The sequence below is a fragment of the Filicampus tigris genome, chromosome 14 (assembly GCF_054856515.1).
Source record: "Filicampus tigris isolate MCC_2025a chromosome 14, RoL_Ftig_1.0, whole genome shotgun sequence".
Lineage (NCBI taxonomy): Eukaryota > Metazoa > Chordata > Actinopteri > Syngnathiformes > Syngnathidae > Filicampus > Filicampus tigris.
In genome coordinates, this window is record NC_141230.1 from 9,593,083 (window position 1) to 9,612,433 (window position 19,351).

A 19,351-nucleotide genomic window follows, 5' to 3' on the forward strand; every position below is an offset into this window, starting at 1 on the left:
TCAATCAATCACATTGTATTTATATAGCACGAAAATGCAACTCAAAGTGCTTATGTACTGGCATAAGAAAACACGTTCACACCAAAGCATACTTGAAGCTTACAACATTAAACAATTCTATTAAATACGTAAATAAATAAATAATATGTGGAATATATTACTTCAACAAATCAGTTGCTGTTGTTGTTTATGCTCCCTAGTTCACTTTGTATCCGCGCTCCCCAAGATGTTAATCAATCAAGATTTCAAATGCGGTCGACTTTACCCCTCTTTATTTACGGTATGTCTTTTTTTTTTTATCGTGTTGTCATCCACAATGGTTGGAAATAGCAGCGCACCTAATTTGACAAAGTACAGAGTGACATTACAAATAGGTAGAAAGTAAAAGAATACTTATCAGAAAATTAATACTGTACTCAAGTAAAGTACAAAAATCTGAAAAATCTACTTATGCAAATGTATGAATTTGCATGTGGCTTCCTATATATTCTGGGGATATTTTTGCCCGTGACATCATCAGTAGAGTCGTCGAAGTGGCTGACAGGAGTGACTGGCACAATAATGGTGGATGGTTGAGGAGGAACGACACTTCTCCAGTGGAGCTTAGCAGCCTTCACAACGTCTTGGAGAAGGCAATTTCCGAGTAAAGGACCGCACAGCCCTGTGAGGCTGTGAACGTCAGCTTCGCTGTGACTGCATAAGTATCAGGCCTGACGCGCCCATATCCATTGGTATGCTCGCACCTTAAACAGTATCCCTCTGCCTGCCAGCCTGCAAATTATATCTTTATTTAAGTGTAGGCTAGTATTTATGTGAAGACCCTCTTGAAATAAGCGGATAAGCAGTAGATGATGGATGGATGGATGGATGGCCCTCTTGAAAATCATAATGAAAGTGTGCCAACATATAAAACAGATGTATTGCACTCAGGTAATCAAGAGCTCATCTGAACTGGGCCAACAGGATTGAAAAAAGAACCCACAGCCCAAAAGTTCCCAGGATTTATCTGTGACCCCACAAACAGCACGCAAATGTAGCAAGGAATCCATTCCAAAGTGGCTCCACCACCCTGTAAACGGCCTCAGAGTGTGCGAGTGGAGAACAAAACCTCAAACATGACCTCACTGCGTACCGGTTCCCCTCAGGGATGCCTCTTGAGCTCGCTACTGTTCACCCTGCTATCCCATGACTGTCAAGCCAGATCCAGAACGAAGTACATTTTTAAGTATGCGGACACTGTGGAGTGTTGCGGCTTTAACAACGTGGTCCTCAACATCAGCGATATAAAGGAGAGGATTATGGACTTGGAAAGGAACCGTCAATATTACATATCACTCCAATTCAACAACCTTCCTTGGGGTGCAGATCATGATCGATCTCACCTGGTATAGAAAACCGCAGTCCGCAGGACAATATTGACTACACTTGCATTAGCTGAGAAAAGCATACTTCCCAACTTCACACCTCACCACAGAGGACTGAAGTTAAAAGAAAAGAAAAAAAACAGCAACCATATTCTGACAAAAAAAAAAAATCGTCCCTTTCTGGCTCCATCTTATGTCTCTTATTTTATCTTAATTATTATTGTGAAACTAGCTCAATTCGAGGAGAACAAGCCAGTTAAAGACTGTAGAGGCAGAAGGCTTGACAGAGGGGGGTTGTAAATCATTTATGGACTCACTGCACGTTTGCCATTTTGGCAGACCAGTCTGCACCAAACTTGGCATTCTGGCACAACAAGGGTTTGTCCTTAGAGATGTGCCCAGCGGAGTGACAATTTGGTGGCCGAAAATCAGTCTAAACTTACACCTGCTCAGACCATGTGTAAATACTGGTGCACCCAGTCTAACATCATTTTGGTGAATTTCTGCGCTCCATGGACATGTGTGGTGGATGTCAGAAGTATTTCATTCAGAAATCTCAGAATCATTGTAGAAATAAATTCACTGAGTACATAAATTATCATTATTAATTTTTTCATTCTTCATGTTCAAATAAATATTGCATTTATTATTATTTAACATTATTATTATTATTATTATTATTATTGTCATTATTATTATTATTATTATTTAACATTATTATTATTATTATTATTATTATTATTATTACATTGTGACATTATTGACCGTGTCTGCTATGATTGGGGTCAGGGTCGGTCTCCATGTGCCCACTTCACGGTGCAGATGTGCTTCTGCTATGTTGAGCCTCTGGTACACAACAAGCATGCCACAGAGTAACGGAATGAAAGGAGCCGCTTTGATTGACCATGATTGAAGTCGGCAGTTTCCGCTCCCACATCGGTGCAGCCGTGCCTCGCGCAGATCTGCCGACCTGCATTCGTTTGTGAAATTCCCATCACCGAGTCTTACCCGCTTCTGTGTGGAGATATGCCACATGCCATGCCAGATTGGCGCTGGTCCCGAAAATAGAGACCTCAGACCTCCTGATATTAATAACTAATGCGAGGAATGTAGTAGCTAATATCAGCTTGTGCATGACCACATTTCGTGCACCCTCACATTAGTGAGGGGTGTAGCCTTTATCAGAGACACGGTAGGCGGGATGGGTGGGGTTATTAAAGTGAGGCTACATTCAAATCTTGCTGGAAGCTTAAATACTGCAAACTGCCCCTTCAATGATCTTGCTGACAAACACTTTGTGGCCAGAGCTCAGTAATCACAAGGAATCCAAAACACCCACACCACAGACTGTTCAACCTGCTGGCCTTTGGCAAGAGGTTCTGCAATATCCAGTACAGAACCACCAGCTTCTGCAGTAGCTTTATCCTACATGCCAGCAGACTGTTAAACACCCTCTGATTCATCCCCCCCACATATCTCTTTCACTGACTGACCCAAATCAGAACTCTAGTTTCTGTCACAGCAGAAGTTCCGTTTGTAAAATTACTGGACCAATATAGCAATTTTGTTTGGTTGTGATTGCAATATTTCTACTCTCTTTACATTTGTGTATATTTTACATCTATTTCCATTTTTTTCCTGCGTTTTATACACTAATATATATGTGTTTGTTTGAATTTACACTCGTCACTTTTCCCTCATTGCTCTGTCATTTGATTTTATCACTGCTTATTTAATTTATTTCATTTATTTGCATGGTTTTAGCAGAACCAGATCGAACATCATTGTGTTGTTTCATTGTGCACTGCTGTGCATAATTGAAAAACATGACAATAAAGGTGTCTATCTCTCTATCAATCTGAGGCAAAACGCCATAGAAAACAGAAACTGCCATAGATAAAAAAGATAAAGATAGATAAACCTTCAAACAACTGCCACTTTTACTCACAAGGAGCAGCAACACATACAAACAGGGAATGCAATTATACTAACAGACATATATTATATTAACTCTGTGGGAACAACGGACATTAAAATGGCAAAATGAGGTGCTGTATTACACTAAAGCACCGTTCTCGTCATCTTGCCGTTCTTGCTGCAGGTTTTATTTTGTCCAATAGCAACCAATTAGAGCCACGTATACTAGACAGACAGGCACAAATAAATTGTGAAACATGTGATTTAACAGAAAAGCTCTAATAACTCACCCCAAGTTCAGCACTTTACTACACAACCGACGTTAACCAATTTTGTAGCTAAGTTGGAAAGTATGTAGTCTTTGTCTGTAACCTATGCTGACACAGTAGTAAAGTTCTAATTAATTATGGTTCGAGACCGGCGCAAACCAATGCCCTCCTGTGTACGAATTCAGTCTTCAACCTGGCACACCGCCCAACTTTCAACAGCCTTTTCATCTTTGCTCACACTTTTAATTGTTTTCAGAATTGCATGGTGACCTGGATTTTATGTTTGGTTTTTTTAGTTTTGTATTTTCAGCCTGTCTGTCTTTTCAATGATTGTGTCCACCTGCCTGCATTCCACCCCCTTGTGTTAGCCAATCAGCTCCCTCCTACCTTGTGTCTCGTCCAGGTGTTTCTCGTTGTCTTGTCAGTATGCTCGTATTGAACTTCCTGGTTTTCGTTCAGACCTTGTCGGATCATTGTCTCTGTCATGTTCTTTGTTTCTCCTGGAGTTGTGTTTTGGTTCTCTAGTGTTTCTTTGCTACTTTGAGTTTTGGACTTTTCAAGATTTGTTTGTGCTGGTTTTTGTTAATAAATATTTTCTTCAGTACCGCCTGCTTCTCCTACCTCCCTGCATTTGGGACCCCCTTCCCGCAATCATGACACTGGATCAAATGATCTCCTGAATTTTAGGTTGACCACCCCTGATTCAACCCTCGAAACAGCAAACGCAAAAAGTTGACCCTAATGCAAATCTACAGTAATATGCAGGAAAATCTAAGACTCTACAGGCTTTCATTAATTTGCAGTTTTCCTCCAGTTGGCCACTCAGAACAATTCATCCAGAAAGTCCACAGCATTTTTACGCCACTGCACACTGATGGGATTGTGCATGATTGATCATACCGCTTATAGTTACAGAGTCCTGCTCTGTTTTTAGCATATCTAAATGGATGCCTGCACACACCAAGATACTGTACATTGCATTTAAAGACAACTCACAGTGCCATATCTCAGGTTTTTGTCATTAAAAATACCCATAAAGATGTTGCAATTTTCATAGCAGAGACTACCTCATTTATCGCTCCATTTATGCCAACTTCCTTCATATAGATAGGATCTCAATCAGCACCATTGTCACAGCGTTTAAGATTCAGCAGAGATAGTTTGTGTCACCTTGTGAAATTACATTCTGCTTCGTTCGCAGCAGGGAAAACTCTCTCATTACTGCCACTACATGGACATAAGTATTTGAATATTAAATGGAAAGTGAACTTAACTTTCTAACAATGGAATTGTATGGAAAATTCCCATAAGGATTATCATGACCAAATTGACATCAATCGATATTTTCACGATTTATCAAACAATTTTAAAGCACAGAAAATGACAGATACGCATAGCAAAAATATTGCAACACTTCTTGTGAATACAAAAATATCAAAAAGCAACCCTATGTGCTTTTTCACATTAGCTATTGTAAAAAGCAAGAACCAATGTTAATTTTTGCTCATGCAAGTCGCTCAATATGATATTAACAGTAACTACTGAATTATTTGAAATGGTAATACTAACCATTTAAAATTTTCATACTGTTTATCAGTCAACCATAAACGGTTTCATTCTAACTTTCTACAGAAATGTACTAATGCACAATTCTCACCCATCAATCCATATTTTGCCTCGATGCACTCATTTTGAGCAGTGCCCACCGCCGGAATGGTTCTTGACACGTGATGAGGGCGGCACGGTGCAAGCTTGCCCACATTTGGCGCTGGTTGCTGAACCACCAAACAGGGAGTAGCCTGGAGCATTTTCTCATTGTTTTGGGTGGTTAAGGCCTAAATAGACCAATCCGACGTTGGCCAACTATTACCGACGCTTACCCCCTGTGGCGTCGGGCCGGCCATTAAAGTACCTTCTGTGCATGCGGAAGATGTAATACGCCTCCACACCATCGGCGGCAGTAGTCACTATTCCTCATGGTTAGAAAAAGCCAACCGGAAAGCTGTTGGCCGGGGACTGATTATAAAGACCTAAATGATGCATACAGATATATTTTTCGCCCGCGTTGAACTCCCACGCGAAGTAAACCCTCACGTTGTTGACACAGAAATACTTACATAGTCAACCCTCGTTCTTGTACTTGTAAAAAGATTAAGGCAGCAAAAGCGTGCTCACTGTTTATCCGCATTTGTCACTTCGCGTTCGTGCTCCGAGCGCTGATTTGCTAGCTAACAGCCAATCAGAATGACCAAATGTCGACAACTGGCGAAGCCGATTCAGCATGCTAAAACGCCCACCAGACGCTCCCCGACGGGGTACGACGCTACGACGGTGGTCACTACACCAATCAGACGGCGCAATCAGACGCCACGATGCTTTCCGACCTCCGACGTCGGATTGGTGTAGCTAGGCCTTTAAGGGTTAGGGTTAGAGGTAGGGTTAGGTGAAGCTTGGCAATATGAATTTTACAATGTTACAATAGCAAAAAAAAAACATCTTTGTTTATAATAATTAGAAGGAGAAGCTGAGCAGCTATAAAAAGGAATGGGTTCATCTGATTCTAATGGCAGAGCAGATCTTTTTATAGTTTTGGCTCCTCTGAGAGGCACAGCTCCATGAAGACCGCTTCGAGGTGTACTTTACGGTATGCAGGGAGCAGTTTGACAGCCACTTTGAGAGAGTTGGTTCAAGCCTCAGTAGTTCAAATTCACCAAGTGTTAGATTGTACACCACCAAATATAAAGAACTCAATTTTCTCCTGCACGCTGTTTTTACTGTAGAACTCCAAAATAAAATCTCTTACAAATAAAGTTGAGTATTGTTGTCACTGTGAAATCACTCCGCCACCATCTCTCCTATTGGATACACCTAGACGTCGTCACAGCACGCTGTGTTCGAACTCAACACCTTTCAATTTGGATGCAGCAGCAGGTGCCTACCTCGGGCGCCGCCAGCCTCAGCTGCACATTGTTGTGCCGTAGCACAAAAACACAAAATGGTTTTGTCGACAGCGCACTGCGCTTTAAGTGCAGTATGAAGAGGGCCTTCAATTGTCATGATGCGATTCATCAACAATTTCACATAAATACCTCCGTATTGTATTAATCTATTATTATACCCATTCCTAATAAGACAGCAAAGTAATTGAGACTAAATCAACAACAGCTCTGGTTGTTGCAACCAGTTTTGATTGAATTGCGTCAAAATGTCATGAATCAACAATCAATGTGACATAATCAGAAAAATACTGATCAAGTCGACTAACCAACTATTATGCCAGATAAATATTGAGATTATTTTGTTGACAGTTGTGCCTAATATCTTGCATTCACTGAAACGATCGTCAAGCGGTCACTCGCCCTCCCCCTTCCTATCCACTCAACAGCGTGTCCTCATTTGTTTGCCCACTGCATTAATTAGCTGTAGGATCACACATTGTGTAATGATGTAAACCGCTTTGATGTGTAATTAAAACTGTATCTGTATGCTGTCTGATTACCTATTAACAGTGCAAACAGTTGTGCCAAAGAGCCTGTGACCGCCCCTCTCGTTGAAGTCAACCAACTCCACCGTCGTTATTTACATACCAGCAAGTGCAAAAAATATATATATATTTTTCTTTTTTTTTTTTTTTTTTTTTTTTAAGCACCTATGCTGGCAGGGTTCTTGTTTTTTTGTTTCTTTGAACTCTCGAAGCAATATGCAGATGCACACAAAAGCCTTTAACTGATCAATATCACCTTCTACAAACTATGTGTTGAGTATTATTTTTCTCAAAGACCAGCAAGCACTGCATTGTCGACTACATCCCAAAAGAGCTGAGTTTTCAAAGGGCTTGTTAGAGAGGTCTGGTAATAAGTCCGGAGAACAGAGCTTGTGAGGACACTCAGAGGAAGCATCTTTATTTGGGGAGGGAGAAAAAGTCCTAAAAACGCTGCCGTTGCAAATCCACCGCTTCATAATTAGATGTGCCTGAAAAGTATGCTGCCGGGAGTCGTCTGTTTTATTCAATACAGGCTTCTCTTTTTATCGCTAAAGTGCAAATGTGTGTGTACTCTAAGCTATATGGCAGAATAAAAATATCGGTATGACTACTGAGAAGAAAAATGATGGCAACACGGCATCCAAACATAGATGCGACCTCGTTTCAATCACCTTCTAACTGCTCAGTCTTGAACTGTAGATACAACGAACACCCTTTGTGTTCTTTTAACGTCCCGGCCCTTTAAGAGCGTGACCTTCCTCACAGAACACACAATTGCTTTTAACCACAATGAAACTGCTCCATGTTGTCAGCATTTCCCGGAGGAAGCAGCAGCTCTCAGGGCAAGCTTGTGTACAATTAGCATCATTTCCAAGGCCCATGATGTCTATGTTGTGGTTAGATGCCCAACGCATTTGAACAATTTGTCGCAAGTGCATCTTAAGATGAGTTTGTATCAAATAAAACTGATTTTGATGTTAAAAAAAAAAGAAAAAATTGAAAATTGCACTTGGCTCAACCATCTTGCTTATCTTTTTGGGGAGTTGCTTCCAGAAGCTTCACGTTGTAGCATACTTTGTGATCTCAGCAAATGGTTTTCTCATAGGTAATTATCCAAAAATACCCATTGTTGTAAACGGACATGAGAAATGCACATCCAGAAACTAAAACCCTGCCACAGTTTGGCTTTTGCCATAGGTGCTTGTACTCAGGCAGCTCGTTTACCTGCCAGTTGAGTAGCTGCACCAGTGGCTAAAGCCAAACTGCGGCAGGGTTTTTGGTTTTTCTCTGGTTTACCTATACATTTAGTGAGTTTTTAAAGTCAGCCCTCGAAAGCATGTATCAACCAAGTATTTTTTATTTGTGTTGTTTAGGCAAAAAAAGAGCAGAATTAGCAACTCTGCGAGTTCCAACCATCTTCAGAGTTTTGTAAACATCCAATCTGAACGCTCTGTGTCAAAACCTCAAGCTTGAACGGTTTAAATTTGATAGGCAGAAACTTCTAGGTAAGCACGCATTTGGGCAGCAAAGCCTGTCTACCATCTTTGACACTTGATATGTTGATATCTTTCTTTATATCCAAAATTCTGGTGTACAGACAATGGACCGACTAGAGCAAACAGAATCAAAATAGGAGTGTACTTAGTTACCTGGCCGGCCCATTTAGAAATTGCCGTACGATTGTCTCGTGACCAGCCAAAAGTGTAGTCTGCTCTTCCCCTAAAGTCAACTGGGAGAGCTCTGTCAGGGCTCTGAAAATGATAAAAAGTATAGAAAATGAAAAAGAGGTGATAAGATCAGTTGGAAAGCCCTCGCAAATGTCTGCAGGACAAATGTTGAATACAAATCCTGTGAAAACGATTTTCCATTTTCTGTCCATTTTCCCCTCATGATGTTAAAGTGTGTCTCCTCTCCTTTTCAGCCCCTTTGACCGACAAGCCGCCCAAGATCCTGTTCCCCTTGGAAAACAAGATTAGCAACATGGAGCTGCAGCTAGGTAAGATTTGTTCCACTGGTATTAGTACCTCCCTCTCTCACATGACACCCAACAGACTTCATAAATCCTCTCCAACACGCTTGAGGATACCGGGTGACACCTGTATTTGCTTGTAAAAAAAAGTGTGCGGGTGTTTCCTAGGGATGGGCATTATAAGCAATTGATTGGTCATTAAAGTGTAAGTGAACCCAAATATTTTTATTTTCAAGAATATCTCCTATGCAGGCCCACTAGTTGAAACAAGGCAGTATGATTGATATGAAATATGAGTTAAGCAGCAAAATCAACGTTTTTAGCCACCTAGGGGGTGGCTATTTTGTTATTTCTGTCGACTGAAAATGACATCACAGCCTCAGGGCTCACATAACGACCAATCACAGCTCACCTGTTGTCTGAAGCTGAGCCGTGATTGGTCGTTACCTGAGCGCCTGAGCAGTTGTGATGTCTTTTTCAGTTGACAGAAGTGACAAAATGGCCACCCCCAGATATGGCAATAAACAGGTGGATTTTGTTGCTTAACTCATATTCCACAAACACAATATTAATCAGAATGCTGTGTGTTCAACTAGTGGGCCGTAGTGCGTAGAACATACTCTTAAAAAAATACACTTCGCTTTAAGTGTGGAAATAATTGTTGATTCATTGAGTCTATAAGTAAGTGAGGCAAAATAGCGTAATTCTGGGCTGCGACCAGAAGAGGCGCTCTCACTCTCAATTTCCGGCAAAGGAAGGAAAACGTAACGTCAACTATGATGGCACTACGTTGCCTACTTGATGGCACTACAGGCATTATTCTGATCAAGGTATATCAACCACTCACAAAAGTTAGGGAGATTTGCTTTTTGGGGAATCTTTAGGAAGAATCAAATTGCACCGCTATGTTCAAATATGACATTAAACTGACCTTATCTAAACGTTTCATGATCCACTTTCACAGTTCCAGTACGTTTGCACAGCTTGCTTTTCTCTACAAAGGACCTGAAAGTCAAAATTGACAACAGGTGTTTGATACATAAATGGACATATTTTCTTGGTTCAATTGGAATTGGGATTGAACAGTCGTGTTCATCCTTCTGTTTGCGCTTCGACATCATGAGACCAGACAACACCTAAAAATTGGTCCAAAAGCTCCATGCCATTGTGCAGGATGTTCTCAAAGGTAAATAACCACAGAGCTTAAAGTGTAACAGAATGACATCAGCAGGTTGAAAAAGAGACTGGAATAGTTTTAGAATGGCAAGGAAGCAGACTTCCTCAGAAATGTATTTATCGATTCATGGATCAAACACCTGTTGTGAATTCTCCCCATTCAGCTTCTCGTTAAAGCACAACAATTTGTGCAAAAAACACTGAACAGGCTGGCATGTCTATTGAGAAGTTTAGAGAAGGACAAATTAAGCTCATCTGCAATGCTTACTGCGCATTTTAGGTTCATCTTGACATTTAGCCAAATATCAACTTCTTCTCCGAAGTGTATGTATATATAAATCAATTAATTCCCCAATTGGTTTTAAAAAATGAAATTCAAATCACGCCCCATCTCTTGTGTTTTGCAAATGGCGATGAGTGCTAAGACCCCCTGGGCTATTTTGTCAACAATGGTGAGCCCATATGGCGCCTGGTTCCATACGCCGGTTCGCCACATGGAGAGGCGGCCGCTGCCAATCGCCGTTGTTTGTCTTCTCCTTGACGCGGGGGTCAAAACATGGCCGACCACGCGTGTGCACGCATGCAGGATGGGCGCAATAGCATGCTGCCAGACACATGGCGCGGGCCTCGTTGGTGAATGGTGTCTGTCATGGCGAGGCACATCACACAAGATGGAGAGGTCTGGAAAGCTGATGAGGGGCAGATAGGGAGGATGGGGGTCTAGACAAAGACAGCGCAATGATTCACAGCGAGTTAAGCTTTTTGTCTTCCACCTCACGCCGCCAACGCAAGCAGGTAGCTGGGTGCACAGTTGGCTGATCAAGAGTGAAAAATTGATGCCGTTGATAAACTGACAAGCTCACCCTCGCATGTCAGCACAGCCATACATGGTTGCACAATGCCGGGCCCTTCTGCTGTTTGTATTGTTTGCACTGAGATACTGAGGAAATGTGTTGCTGTGGAATCCTCCAAAGTCGAACACATTTTTTTTCCGTCACGCTGGTTGACCTTGTATTTTAACATTGTCACACATGTATAAAATGAACTCAACCGCTAATGTGAGGCAAAATGTTACATGGGACATATGGTAAATTGACTTTATTAATGGCTTGTATCCAAATACTGTAGTTGGCTCTGTGGAGTGTGAAATTACACAACCAAGTAGATCTTTAGTTATCTGCCTGTGTTTGAAAAATGTCCCCGTGAGCAAGATGTTTTGCACTTCTGTCTCACGGTTACATAACAGTGGGGCTAATGTACATGATAACCACCCCTACAATGGGTTTATGCACCTGATCCAGAGCCAACAACGGTTGGCGTCTGACCACCATACACTATTATGCAGAGGCACTATCATGCAGAAACATTCACATTGTCCACAACGCTCCTGCTAAGCAAAGCAAAGTTTCTTTGGATGGATGCACACATTAGCTTTAGCTTGAAGTTTTAGTTTTTTAGCTAAGAAGGGTATGATTGATTACTTGTCTTTTTTGATCTCGATAGCTCTTAACTTAAAATTGTAGGGGGCGCAGGCAGAAAATTTAGGAGTGCACATTGTAAATTGACTTGTAAAGTAAAAATTCACATTCTCTCTCATTTTCACTGTTATTGGTAAATACGTTGACAATAAATGCAGAAACCTCACTGTTTTGAATTCAAATTACATTGTAAAGTGTACTTTAAAGGAAATCAACTGCTAATTTGATTCCAAGTTACAATTTGCCATTGTTCATTGTTTACAAGCGTTAGGTTTTCTTGGTAACCGGAGGACCCGCCAGTTTTCACAAATTAGCCAATCACAGTGACTATCCCCAATAGTACATTGGACTGGGTAACCACTCACTCACTTAGATGAGACAGGGTCGGCCCCTTAAACCGGCTAATTTCAGAAATGAAAGAATTAGGGTGTGTAAAGTGTTTTGTCATTATCCATCTAGGGGTCTTATTATTTAAGTTTATGAAAACACCTGGGAATTTTTATAAATTGTGAAGAAAAAAGTAACGTAACATTCTACTTTGTTCACGAGTTCCAAGCATATGTCAGCCGACCAGTTGGTGGCGAGCGAGAGAAGCTAATGTAGCAGCCTATATCACTCAGTGTTCCTCGTCAAACAGACTCCAACAACAAACTCTAAAGCCCATCAGAAGATCAAAATCAGACTGAGAATCAGATCAAGGGGAATAGAAGCAAAAACAAGAACAAGTAAAAACGTATCAGCAAGTCCTTCGATACTGACCAAAAGTGAGGCTCGTAACATGCTGACATCACTGTTCCGAAATTTAAGGCATGCGTTTGCTTTGAGGCATTCAGGAATTGACGTTCCACTGCATATGTGTGTGCGCTCGACTGCATATTTGTGTGTGTGTGTAATAGTACAAATGGTCGACCATCAGTCAGTGCCGGTCTTTTTGGCCGCAGTCCTGGCAGCAGTTTGGTTCTAGCTTGTCCTTGTCTGCGTCTGTTGAGGGTGATTTAGCATCTCGCGCCGGCCTTGAAGGCTCTGAGAGAGAGAGAGAGAATGAGAACAATAGACGTGAGCAATGCGGCAGCAAGGTTCCACCGAGAGGCACTTGAACTCTTCTGATTGTCCCATTACACTCGTGTTTTCGGTCCATGGCCATCTGGAGTCAAGTGATGGAATCCCCCCTAGATTGAATTGCAAAGTTCTGCGATCCTAATTCCACAATCAAATTACCTGACATAGTCAGACGGTGCTAGGGAAGGGACTTATTGCTGTCCTGTTGACCATTGTTTTTAGCTGTAATGGATGGAAAGTTGGATATTCCCTTGGGCTTGATGAGCAAGTGGCCGATTATATTTTGCTGAATTCAATGGAAAATGTAATCACAAAGTATTGATGACATCATGACTTTTCTTAGCTTGTGTGCAAATCCCAATGAATGGCTGGAAGTGTCATCGACTTGACAAATAAATTCATCCCACAAGTAACCCAGTAACAACTTAAATGAACTCAGATGCCATCATTCACACAGAGACATGAAAGAGCCCATCTGAACTCAGTTGCTAACCAAAACAGAAGCACCGGTTAAGTCAGGTTAACAGCCGCTCAGATGATTTAACATGCTGCATGTTGGAATCTTTTTTAACATCTACCTTATGTGTCTTCCAGTAGACTGATGTGATCGGTACACAAAATTGTATGCGTGCTCTTTTCATAAGTCAAGTCAAGTGGGTCATATAGCAGCTTTATATCATTCTGTTGTCATACTGAACCCAATATCTCAGGGGTGACATCACTGGGGGCTTTTTATGTTTAAAAAAAGCTGCAGCAGAAGACAATGTGCATTATATCATGCACAGATCCGCCACAGACTCCCTGCAGAGTGTCCCACACCAGGTAAATATTTGACAGCCAAGCTCTGTCTGCATACAAGCTGTCTCGCCCGCTAGCATTTATTTTTTGTTGATTTCATCCACACTTCCTTAATATTTGTCAAGTCACGCCCCAGGCAGCTTTATGGAGGTACTGTGTGACAGATTTACGGTGACCAGAATGCACACCGATAGAGGCTAACCCTCGAGGATTTTTAAGTTGGACATGGAGGGAGATGAAGTTGGAAGGTGACGGGATCTATTGGATGGGCAGTAAAATGTGTGCAGACTACACAGCAAGATGAATAGGCAACCCTGCCATGAAACACGGGGAGCCATTTTCATCTCGTATGTTGCTGCAGTCATTGCAGTTCTCAAAAAAAGACCCAATCACAGCTCGCTGGCTTTATACGATGTCAACGCAATAGACTGTCGAGATGTATTGCAAAGTGATGGATGACAAATCTAGAGTAGAATGACCAACAATGATCAAACAAGAGAAAGGGTGTTTTTAGTTTGAGGTTGAAGAAAATATGTTTATATTTATATTTTTTTAGAAGGCATCAGTCGCATGGGTTATGGAACCTACTCTTTGCCACTTTGCATTTCAATAATACTAACACAAATGAAGAGTGTGACGGGAAGGGCGGGAGGTCAATCATGTCATGTCATGTCATGTCATCTTCCAAACCGCTTATCCTATACAGGGTTGCGGGGAGTTGCTGGAGCCTATCCCAGCCGTCAATGGGCGAAGGCAGACTACACCCCGAACTGGTCGCCAGCCAGTCGCAGGGCACACATAGACACTGTCACTGAGCGGGAATTGATCCCACGCTGCCCGCACACAACTCAGGCGTGTGTACCACTACACTATCAGCGGACCTGTCAATCATTAGATTTGTAATTAATTTGTTCCAGAGTTCAGTCGCCATCATAAAATCTGTACCGACTGTAAGGGCAGTTTTAAGTAAAATTATGTCTTGTAACAAATTCAAAGCAGAATTATATGGTAACTCCCAATAGCTAACGAAACAGCGACAACAACATCTCCACAAGTTAACCTTCCTACCATCCATTTTCAATAGCATTTATTCTCATTTGGGTCATGTCTTAAGGGAGAGGCGGACCACTTGCCAGTCAATTGCAAGACACATAAAGAAAAAAGAAAACTGACACTAAAAGGGAATGTAGGTCTTCAAGCCAAAAATTTATATTTTGGGGAACGTGGGAAGATGATTATTATTTTATTAATACTTTCTAAACAATAAAACTCTCTTCATACACTTGGCTTAATGAAGAGAGAGCGTATTTGCATAAATCACGCATCTCATTGAAAAAGATGTCATTAAGTATAAGATGAATGGCACAAACAGATGAAATTTAAATGCAGGACTATAGTCGTACAAGATACAAATAAAGTTGGCCATTCACATCTCTAGCTGAGAGTGCCATCAAGCCATCCGGATTCGAGACAAAAACACAAATTAGAAGTCTCCAAAAGTAAAACTGGTAGCAGCACTGCCTACAACATGCCTGCTCAGTCTTCCAAACACACTATGTGCTGCTGAACCGTTTTTTGCACTATGGACTGGATTTACGTAAAGCAATACTTTGGCATGACGGCATATACAGTAAACAAATACCATAATAAAAATACAACTTTTCATTACGCTGAATTTATTTGTTGCAACCAGTGGGAGCCTTTTACATGCTTCTCTTCAACAATCCAGTCCCATCTTGGTGTAATGGGAGACAATGAAACCAGAATTGTGTTACTACCTCTATAGTATGTCCAGCCTACTTTCTAATTGTGTTTGTGGTTGCATCATTTCAGAAATTCCCATTTACCAAAAATAGGATTTTGCAAATACAAGTAAGATATTCAGTTCTTCTTTGGCAGTTTTGAAGGCTTCATTGTCTCATTTAGGAGCCTGTCACCACATATTATGCGGAACGGGCTTTGTGCATGACAATCACCAGGAGCCATAAACCCGTATTTTGAGTTGAACTGCTGATACTGTTTCTGTACTACAGCTTTTGTGTGTGTGTGTGTGGGGGGGGGGGTGCGTGTGTGTGTGTGTGTGTGTGTGTGTGTTGGTGCTATTCTATGGCTGTTTCATCATTTGACTTTCTCCTCTTTCTGAAGGAGCTCTCTAAAGACATTTGTTGTTTTATTAATTTTTGTTTGCTTGCGGGCTTAATTTTTTAACTACTGTATCACGTGACTGAAACGAGCAGTTTGACATGAGTACAGAGACACAGGCAGGTGCATAATTTTTTTTAAAGAAATCTTTAAGACTGATGATCAATAACATAATTTTTGTCCAGTCTCTGTGTGCGGCCCACTTCCAAATGGACTGGTACCAATCCATGGCCCGGTGTTTGGGAACTGCTGATCCACATGACTGCCGGTCATTCTTTCCATTGTTCATGCCATTGAAACGCTGGATAAAAGTCCTTTCAGAAAAAGTATTTAAAAAAATTAAACACATGCAGAGTTAATGCATTGATGCTGGATGAAATTATGTCTAGTGGGAGTGCGCTGGCCAACTGACATCTTAAAATGGGGTCAACTCCAAAATGTTCTTTACAAAAAATGTTCTATGCAGTCTCACTAGTTTAACCACGGCATTCTGATTGGTATTGCGTTTGTGGAATATAAGTTAAGCATTAAAATCCACCCGTTTTTTGCCATCTCGGGGGCGGCCTGTTGTTCAGGGCTCAGGTAATGACCATTCATGGCTTAGCTTCACAAACCAGGTGAGCCGTGATTGGTCACTAACCAATAGAGTTAAATTGAGGTCAGACAGAACATATTATTGTAAAGAAAATGTGGGGGTTGACTTCCGCTTTGAGCTGACATCGTGCATTATGACAGTCGTTATTACATGGCATCTTTTAACAAGAAATTAAATATTATGTGCGTTGGTTGAGACATTCCACAGTTTAAGTTTCACTGTTACTTCCAGCTGGATGCTTTGTTATTGGCTCCCTGGAGGACAGGGATAAGAGATTCGACTCATACACGCTGATATTAGTGTGAGTCTCTGCACTGCTTAGGTCACACGCTCGCGGGGTAGTCGTCGCAAACTGTGTGATAATTGTAACTGATTGAGGACTTTACTGTCCCCCAAAGCAAACAGATGGACGCATTGGAGCAGAAAGTAATGAAACGCCATTATTTCACAGAGCGGGACACAACCGTGTGAGAGACGACAAGCATCGCTCCGCTTACGTGTTAGCCATCTGCAGAATCACTGCAACTTAGAAGATGGCTGATTTCCCTTGCGTTGCTCCCATCTATCTTTATCATCTCCATCTTAGTAACACACACAATGCTGCGAGCGTCTTGTCGGAATGCCAGCGCCTAGGACGCACATTTTTCATTTCAATCAGGCAGCAATTAGCAGATTTGCTTGTGTAGCCAGAATAGATCGGCGCAAATCTACAGATTGGCTGTGAGCACAGGAAGGTTAATGTTTATGTCAACCTTGGCGCTCATTCCCACAATATGCAATGTGTTGACTGTTTTCCTGTTCCAAGTTTTCCAAAGTGATTTCCAAGCAGCGCTAATATCCTTAATAGACATTTTTAAATTGCGATTCAGCTTGTTTGGATTTGCCATCTATTGCTCGTTTGTGAGATTAGAAAAACAGTAAATTAAAAAAAAATAAAATAATCAGTACCTCTATATATTTGCTTATGTCTCCATACACTGAAAGGCATTCGGCACGTGTTTTTTAGTAATTGTAACGGTTCTCAGTTAATTCAATACTGTCCATTAATTTAACAATATCTTTATCATTGTGGTTGCATATTGCAGTCGTGCAAAACTGCTGTGTGTGTATTAGTTAATACACTACAGGTAAAAGCTTTCATTTTCCGCCTTTTTTCTGTGTAGTTGTTCTGCATGAACGGCACTGACAAGGAGTGTGGAGGTGCGGGAGGCAAATCGACCTGCCAATTTTCTGCCTTACGAGCTTGTATCAGCGGCAGGATGATACCTGTGTTTAAGCCAGGTTGGCCACTTAATTTTACAAAGGTTTCGTCTGAGAAACTGGAATGCAGTGTAGGGCCAGATTGTAAATAATGTTTGAGAGAAATACACAGAGCTGGGCATTTTATTAAAAATGTGCAGTCCGTTTATCGACTACCGCCTACAGCCAGGGTACCCTTCCGCTGTCCGTCTATCCACACCCCCTCCCATTGGGCGATATTTGAAACGAAAGACTGGCTCATTGCTGCATGGAAGCGTCCGGACTCTATGCGTCTCGTTTTAGCACCTTCTAGACCTTTTCTGAGCTTTATGTACCTTTAAGGACCTCGGAAGCCTCACCTCATTTAAAGGAGACGCATTTAGTATGGCCCTCAGTCTCGTAACATAGGAAAAACGTCACTTCCTCTCGCCTGTTCCCTCACTCAAATCTGTCCCCCAAACAACAACAACTCAATCTAACAATACTATTGTTACAGAAACCTCGTCTCACCGTGAAAATAGACGATTACATAGATGGAAAAAATGGGCTTCCGACTACTTTTTTTAAGTTTCCTGTTTATCGTTTATTGCCTACAAAACGGGTGTCCGTCATAGACGGATAGACAGACCGGTTCGTCACATAGGCATAATGCCCAGCTCTGGAAATACACCTTTCTTGAATATAGAAAATGTCATTCATCTTTGAGTTCAGCTCATAAAAAATGGAAGCAAAAACAGAAGTATTGCATTTTTGTTTTTCTTCAGTATAGTTGGGGCTCACAAATCATTGCCAGGACAGGTTACCAACTGGCCTCCACTGTGTAGGAAATTATTATGTTGCTGACATGACATCGCTATTTATTTTATTGAAAAAAGCAAAACAAAAAACAGTCACTACATTAATTGGAAAAGAAAGAAAATATTGTTAAGCGATAAATTCTTATGATAGGTTGGCAACACTAAAAACACACATCATTGCTCCCGCTTGCTTGTACTGCCGACACACATGCACATTTGACTTAAAAAAAAAAAAAAAACTGCGAGGGTTGGTCAAAGGCTGTGGATGGGCTGGATCTGATCTAATTTGCCCTGGTTTGCTGTAAGGGAATTCTGCACAGAAGTCAACACTACATTTGTTCCAAACAGATAATTGTATCAAATATGTCTCAGTATCTGGTGTGATGTAAACAAATAATTCTTGGACAGTGACAATTACTTTAAATACAACAAGGCAGGAGAAGTTAGTGTCAGGTGTTAAACATATTTGTACTGCATTTCTTGCGTTCCCTTACCTTTGTTTTTATTCATACCACAGCAAAGGTGAGGTCTTGCCATCACTTGTGTGTTATTTTACACAGTAGTACAGTATCCCACAATAATTAGACAATGTCAGTGCTTGCGTCTGGTGTGACCTAGAAACTACTTTTCCAACCATATCAATTGCTTTCAACACAATAGGGTGGAATGGGTGATAAACTTAACACGTCCGTCCCGCCTTTCTGGCATTCCCTTACACAAAGGTCCATTCTGCCTGTTATTGCTCTCATGCCCTCTTTGATGGTGGAAAATTTGGTTCCCCAATTCTATGTTCCGTTTACATAAACAGCAACATGGACAATTGCCGGCTTTTCAAACCAGTGTAAAAGGGAATTTCTCTCCACTCAAATCCCTTCGTAGGGTGCCCACCCGCATCACCTCCTTCACTGACCACCTCAGAACACATCAATGAAGATCAGATGGCTTCCTGAAGAGTGTTGAAGTTGTAGAGTTGTAGACTGCCCTCTTCCGTCCTCAGCTTTCCCATAGTTCACCGTCCAACCTTTTCCCGGCCCTCTTGTCCCCTTTTTAATAGTGTGACAGTG

The 19,351-nt window shown here is 41.4% G+C and overlaps 1 protein-coding gene across 4 annotated transcripts in view; it reads left to right on the forward strand.

Moving 5' to 3' along the window:
* il1rapl1a (interleukin 1 receptor accessory protein-like 1a) overlaps window positions 1-19,351 on the forward strand; it is a 271,904-nt gene that overhangs the window by 196,146 nt on the left and 56,407 nt on the right. For all 4 annotated transcript variants that reach the window (XM_086052044.1, XM_086052047.1, XM_086052048.1 and 1 more), the window contains one exon: window positions 8,956-9,030. In XM_086052044.1, coding sequence (XP_085908170.1) covers window positions 8,956-9,030 — 75 coding nt within the window. The remainder of the gene's footprint in view (window positions 1-8,955; window positions 9,031-19,351) is intronic.